This window comes from Phalaenopsis equestris, unplaced genomic scaffold (genome assembly GCF_001263595.1).
Source record: "Phalaenopsis equestris unplaced genomic scaffold, ASM126359v1 Scaffold000002, whole genome shotgun sequence".
Classification (NCBI taxonomy): Eukaryota; Viridiplantae; Streptophyta; class Magnoliopsida; order Asparagales; family Orchidaceae; genus Phalaenopsis; species Phalaenopsis equestris.
In genome coordinates, this window is record NW_018164444.1 from 71,803,828 (window position 1) to 71,809,985 (window position 6,158).

Consider the following 6,158-nt stretch of genomic DNA (forward strand, 5'->3'; position numbering starts at 1 on the left):
AAAATTTGGAATTATAAACGAGCCGAACACGAACAACACTATGTTCGCTCGTGTTCGGCTCATTTTAGTTCAAAATAATAATAATAAAAAATTATATCATTATTTATATAATAATATATTACATATATTATTTATATGATAATATATTATATATATTTATATCTAACTCTTAGATTAGATAATGGTGTTTGAAATGGCATTAATTTAAATCAATTTATTTTAGAGGGGGGAGAGAGAGAGAAATGGGCTTCAATTTATTGATAGAAGAATATTAATGAACAAATTGAACCAATCTATTTGTTGAATTACGTTCGTAAATATGCTTATTTATTATGTAGCAAATAGCTCACTATAAATTTGATAACTTGTACATCTTAAAAACATAATTTATATATATTCACATACCTAAATTTTGGTTGCATTGAAGTTAATATATATATATATATATATATATATAATAGTCTCACAAATTTACATACAGCGACATGAGAAAAATTTAATAAATGTTATAACTGATTTTTTATATTTCTATTCAATAAAATCTTTAAGGGGCATTTACATACATACCACCTAATTCTTTGACAGTTTTGAACCATACTACAAGATGCATGATTTATTACATGAATTAGCACAATCTATTTCTACAAAAGAATGCTTCAGAGTAGTTGTGGGGGACAAAGTTCATAATCTATAAAAATTTTAAGTGGAATTCGTTGTGATCCCGAGCAATTGCGGAAAGAGAAACCTCTTGGAATTGTCTTTAGATTGGGGTGACAGTGAGCTAGGAAGTCAAATCCCAATCTTGCATGAGCAGGTGCTTGCAAATCTTCAACCACAAAACAATTTAAAAAAACTGTGCATACATGCATATATGGGCGCAAGATCTGCAACATGGATGGACAATGCCAATTTGATCTCCAATCTAAACTTCATCTATCTGGATAAGTGTTTGGAGCGGGAAACTCTTCCTCCTTTTGGGCAGCTTCCCTTCCTCAAGGTTTTGCGCCTTCAAAACATGCCAAAAGCAAAGCGTCTTAATCACAAATTTCAAGGGAAAGCCAAGCATTGTGTGTTTCCATCTTTGCAGGAGCTACATATTGGTAAATTAGATGCACTGGAGGTTTTCTTTGATACAGTAGGAGCAGCAGAAGATGACGGGTTCTTTCCTTGCTTAACTAAGCTTTACCTCATAGATTGCCCAAATTTGCAACAGTTTTCCTTTTTACCTCCTAAGCTGAAAACATTAACGATCAGTAATATTGGGTGGAAAGCTTTGAACTGGAAACAAGTCACTATCAACTGTTGCAACATTTAAAAAAAATTTCCTCTTTGCTCATTAAAAATCTTTCATTGTCCAAACCTGACATCTCTTCCTCTAGCTGATGAGATAGTAAGACTTGAAGCACTGAGAAACTTGACAATTCAGAATTGCCCCGCTCTGATCTCTCTCAATGGACTGCAAGAAGCGAAGTTCATTGAGAATTTCTCGCTCATATTGGGCAATCTTAGTATAACCGACCCATCTGTGTTGCTAATGGAGCCATTGAGAAGTATCACCTCCTTGGAATAGCTGACAATTGAGGATAATGATGAGGTGGCTGCATTTCCATTTGAGATGGAACGGTGGTTTCTGCAAGTTAGCTTGTCACTTTGTGAGTTATATTTAAGAAGGTTCAAATGCCTGCAGTCTCTCCCTTCCTCCATGGAAAGCCTCTCTTCACTTAAGACTCTACGTGTGGATATGGCCCCTCTACTCCAGCTGTTGCCGAACATTCCCACCTCTCTGGAACAGTTAATGCTTCGAGAACTCGAATCCTTGCAGTGCCTTCCATATTCTTTGTCGACCATCTCACCCCTCAAGCAGCTACGTTTAGGTGGAATTCCGCTCCTCAAATCATCGCCAGACCTCCCTCCCTCTTTGTTGGAGTTGTATCTACATGATCTTGATCAACTGGGTTGCCTGCCTTTTTCCCTTGCAAGACTTTCCTCTCTCCAAAAACTTGAAATCATAAAGGTTTCTAAACTGCGAGAACTACCAGACCTCCCTCCCTCTTTGTTTAAGTTGTTTCTATATGATCTCAATCAACTGGATTGCCTGCCTTCTTCGCTTGCTAGCCTATCTTCTCTCAAACAACTTTACATCATAAAATTTAAATCTCTTATACATATATATATATATATATATATATATATATATATTAGAGCTAGCTTATTTATGAATATTTGTGCAATTCATGGAATTCTAAATCAATCCCTTCCCATGGGTATGTGAGGACTTGCTATTTGGTTAGATTCATGTTCTGTTATAGTGTTATGTGGGATGCTTATTGTAATATGCAATGACAGTTCTTTTTTTTCTTTTTTTTTTGTGAAGAATTATTTGATTGTGTTGTATTTTGATGATTGTGAAGCAGAGAAGAGACAGAGTGAGATGGAAGGAGGAATGTGTGTTTACTTTGGGAGATTAGCAGGTGCTTTTATTGTAAAAGCTATAAATTTTTAACAATTCAAGCCTAAAAGAATCCCAAGAGCTCATTTGGACCTCACCTCACATCATTTCCTCGAAATATTTATTTTCACATTAAGGGCCCGTTTGTGGCAGCTTATATGGTGCTGTGGAATTTTGAAAATGTACTTGGCCTATTTGGGTAAACTACGTTTTGACAGCTTATGCGTTTTCAAAATACTGAAAATAGCGTTTTCACACCGTAACAACTATCTAGATGTGGCGGCAACTTTCTGGCAGCGGTTTTTTTTTTTTTTTTAAAATAAAAATTTATAATAGATACTGCAACTAGTTTATCAATAAATTATTTTTAATCAATTTATCAACAGATTATTCAATAAACTGTAGCTGTCCCAAATAGACCCTAAATTTCATAAATTAATCTACAAGCTTAACCAATATATATATTAATAAATATTCTAACTAAATCATTCTATTTCTATTCAACCCACACTTTAAGGGAGGAATACTTTAAAGGGGGATTTCATACATACCAACTAATTATTATGCATTTATATATCTAACATTTAAGCTTTAATTTTACACTCGTACCTTTAAGGTTACATATTTACACAAATAAGAAGTGAGTGGTATGTATGTAAATCTTCGCTCCAAACCATCGCCCACCACTCATCCCTGATCTTTCTCTTGACCGACTATCTTCTCTTCTTCACTTCCACAGCCATGGCAGACTGGCTTGTTGGTCCAGTCGTGGATAGGATCATCAACGCTTGCTCTGATTACCTGCAAGATCAATTCAGATGGCAGACAGGCATGAAGGAGGAGCTTGAAAGGCTGCGAGTGAACCACCCTAAGATCCAAGCTGTCGTCTCTGCTTTTTCCACTCAAGCAGACATCTCAGATCAAAATCCGGCGCTCAACGACTGGATATGGCTGCTTAGAGATGCCATCGATGAGGCGGATGATTTGCTCGATGAGTTGGAGTACATGAAGCTTAAAAAACAGCTGATCAAAAATAAGAAGCGACGAAAGGTGCGTTTGGCCATTAGCTTTTTAAAGAGAACAGGACAACGTGCTCTCAAAATTGATCCCTACTTGAAGAGACTGACGGAGGTTGTGCAGAAACTCGATAAAGTTTCAGCTGAGGTTGGCACTTTCCTTCATCTTGCAGAAAACGCCAAGCAGCAGCAGCAGAAGCAGGAGCTTGAGTTGTACAAAACTCGTGAAACAGGATCCTTGCCTAAAAATGACCTCGTCGGTCGAGGCAAGGATATGGAATTTGTTATGCAGTGGTTGAGGAATCCATCAAATGAAGATCCAACTCATATTACTTTGTACAAGAACATTTCTCTTTTATCTATAGTGGGTCATGGTGGTATGGGTAAGACGGCTCTCTTACAACATGTCTATCAAGATCTGAAAGAGGAATTTGATCTTAAAATGTGGGTTTGTGTTTCCAACAACTTTGAAGTGAAAAAAGTCATAGCAGATATGTTGGAATGTCTTAAAATGAAGAAGCCTGATGTAGAGTCACTTGATGCGCTTCAAAGAAGTCTTAAATCTGAGGTGATGTCCAAGAAGTTCTTACTTGTGCTTGATGATGTTTGGGAGGAGGAGCAGGAGAGTGATAAAAGCAAATGGGAGAATGTGTTCTCCCCTTTAGCTTATGGAACTTTGGGAAGTAAGATTTTGGTAACAACTCGGATGGATTCAGTTGCGACGGTGATTGCAAAGGTGATAAAAAAGAAGAAGAAAACATTGAGATTAAAGGGCTTGGGGGATGATGAAAGTTTGCAGCTTCTCAACATCCACGCATTTGCTGATGTAGAAAACCTTGATAATCATAAACAATTAAGAAGCATTGCTAGAGAGATTGTTAAAACTCTCTCAGGGTCTCCTTTGGCAATTAAAGTTGTTGGTGGTGTTCTGAGTTCTAGCTTGAATGTGAGTCATTGGATAAGAGTTTTAAACAGTGATATTGGAAGTGCTAGCCTTGGTCAGAGCAACATCATGCACATCTTAAGATTGAGCTACAAATTCCTCCCAAGACCTTTACAGAATTGTTTCACATTTTGTAGCATATTTCCGCAAGATCATAACTTTATTAGAGATGATTTAGTCAAAATGTGGATTTCATTGGGTTTCATTCAGACACCTTCAATTTCAGGAGAGACCATGGAAGATATCGGAGGCAAGTGTTTTGATATTTTGGTCAAAAAATCTTTCTTTGACAATTTTGAACCATATTACAAGATGCATGATTTTTTACATGAATTAGCACAATCTATTTCTGCACAAGAATGCTTCAGAGTTGTGGGGGATAAAGAACCTTTTAGAATTCTGAAAACTATTCGACATTTATTTGTTGAAACTTCCAATATAGAAGTATTGAGAAAGATTATTGAGTTTAAAAATTTGCATTCACTTTTTTTGAGATACCGGGGAGATGATCAAGATTTTATTCAAATACTTACTGAGCTTTTCAAATCATTGAGAAGGATTCGGTTGATGTTCATATATCATATGGATCTCAAATTGATACCTGAGGAGATTGCAAATTTGATACATCTCAGATACTTGAATGTACGTTATACTGATATCACTCGACTGCCAAGAACTCTAAACAATCTTCATCACTTACAGTTCATAATCTATAAAAATTTTAAGTGGAACCTTTGTAATGATCGCAGAAAATTGCAGAAAGCCTTGTCTGAGATGCCTGGAATTGGAATGTTGAAGTCTCTTCGAGAACTGGATTGGTTCTCTGTTAAGAATGAGAAGGGTTTTAAAATTGGGGAGCTGGAACATTTGAATGAGCTTCGCAGATTAAGAATCAGTTCTCTTGAAAGTGTGAAGGATGCTAAAGAAGCATGCATTGCCAAATTATGTGAAAAGAGAAACCTAACAGATTTGTGGTTAGTCTGGGGTGATGAAAGTAAAACCTTGAGGAACACTTTAGATACTGTCTTAGATGAGGAAGTGCTCGAAAACCTTCAACCACACAACAAACTAGAGCATCTACGCATATATGCATACATGGGTGCAAAGTCTGCACGGTGGATGGATAATGCCAATTATATCTTCAATCTAAAATTCATTGAGTTGTCTAGATGTTTGGAGTGGGAAACTCTTCCACCTTTTGAGCAGCTTCCCTTTCTTAAGACTCTGTTCCTTCATGACATGCCAAAAGCAAAGTGTTTTTATAATAAATTTCATGGGAATGGTAAGGCTTGTGTTTTTCCATCACTAGAGCGGCTAGATATTACGAAATTAGAAGCATTAGAGCATTGATTTGATGCAACAGAAGATGCTTGGCCTTTTCCTTGCTTACATATACTCAGGCTCAAAGACTGCCCAAATTTGCAGGAGTTGTCCTCTAGACCTCCAAATCTTTGGAACTTGGAGATAGATAACGTTGGGTGGAAAGCTTTTAACTGGCTACCAGGTATTGATGACCGTTGTCGCTACATTTCTATTAAAAATTGCAGCAATTTTAACTATATTAGACAACAGAAGAATTCAGAGACATTCAAGAAAATAATCAACAAAGTCATTGTAAATGATCTGTCTGTGTTGCTAATGGAGCCATTGAGAAGTATCACCTCCTTTGAAGAGCTTTCCATTGAGGAAAATGATGACCTGATTTCATTTACAATTGAAGCAGAGCAATGGTTTCTACAATTTAGCTTGT

The 6,158-nt window shown here is 36.5% G+C and overlaps 2 protein-coding genes across 3 annotated transcripts in view; both read left to right on the top strand.

The window, feature by feature from the left end:
• LOC110019987 (disease resistance protein RGA2-like) overlaps positions 1-2,503 on the top strand; it is a 7,594-nt gene extending 5,091 nt beyond the window's left edge. Inside the window, 3 exon segments of the mRNA XM_020717920.1 lie at positions 815-1,158; positions 1,330-2,014; positions 2,375-2,503. Of these exon segments, the coding sequence (XP_020573579.1) occupies positions 815-1,158; positions 1,330-2,014; positions 2,375-2,503 (1,158 nt within the window).
• Positions 2,504-3,116: 613 nt separating this feature from the next.
• On the top strand, positions 3,117-5,850 carry LOC110039511 (putative disease resistance protein RGA3). 2 transcript variants are annotated; one of them, XM_020744602.1, is made up of 2 exons: positions 3,117-5,050; positions 5,158-5,268. In XM_020744602.1, exons 1-2 carry the CDS (start codon positions 3,191-3,193, stop codon positions 5,179-5,181), a joined length of 1,884 nt encoding a protein of 627 aa, XP_020600261.1. In that variant the 5' UTR covers positions 3,117-3,190; the 3' UTR covers positions 5,182-5,268. The 2 variants fall into 2 exon arrangements, with proteins under 2 accessions (XP_020600261.1, XP_020600260.1); XM_020744601.1 differs by having other exon boundaries at positions 3,117-5,850.
• The last annotated feature ends 308 nt before the right edge of the window (positions 5,851-6,158 follow it).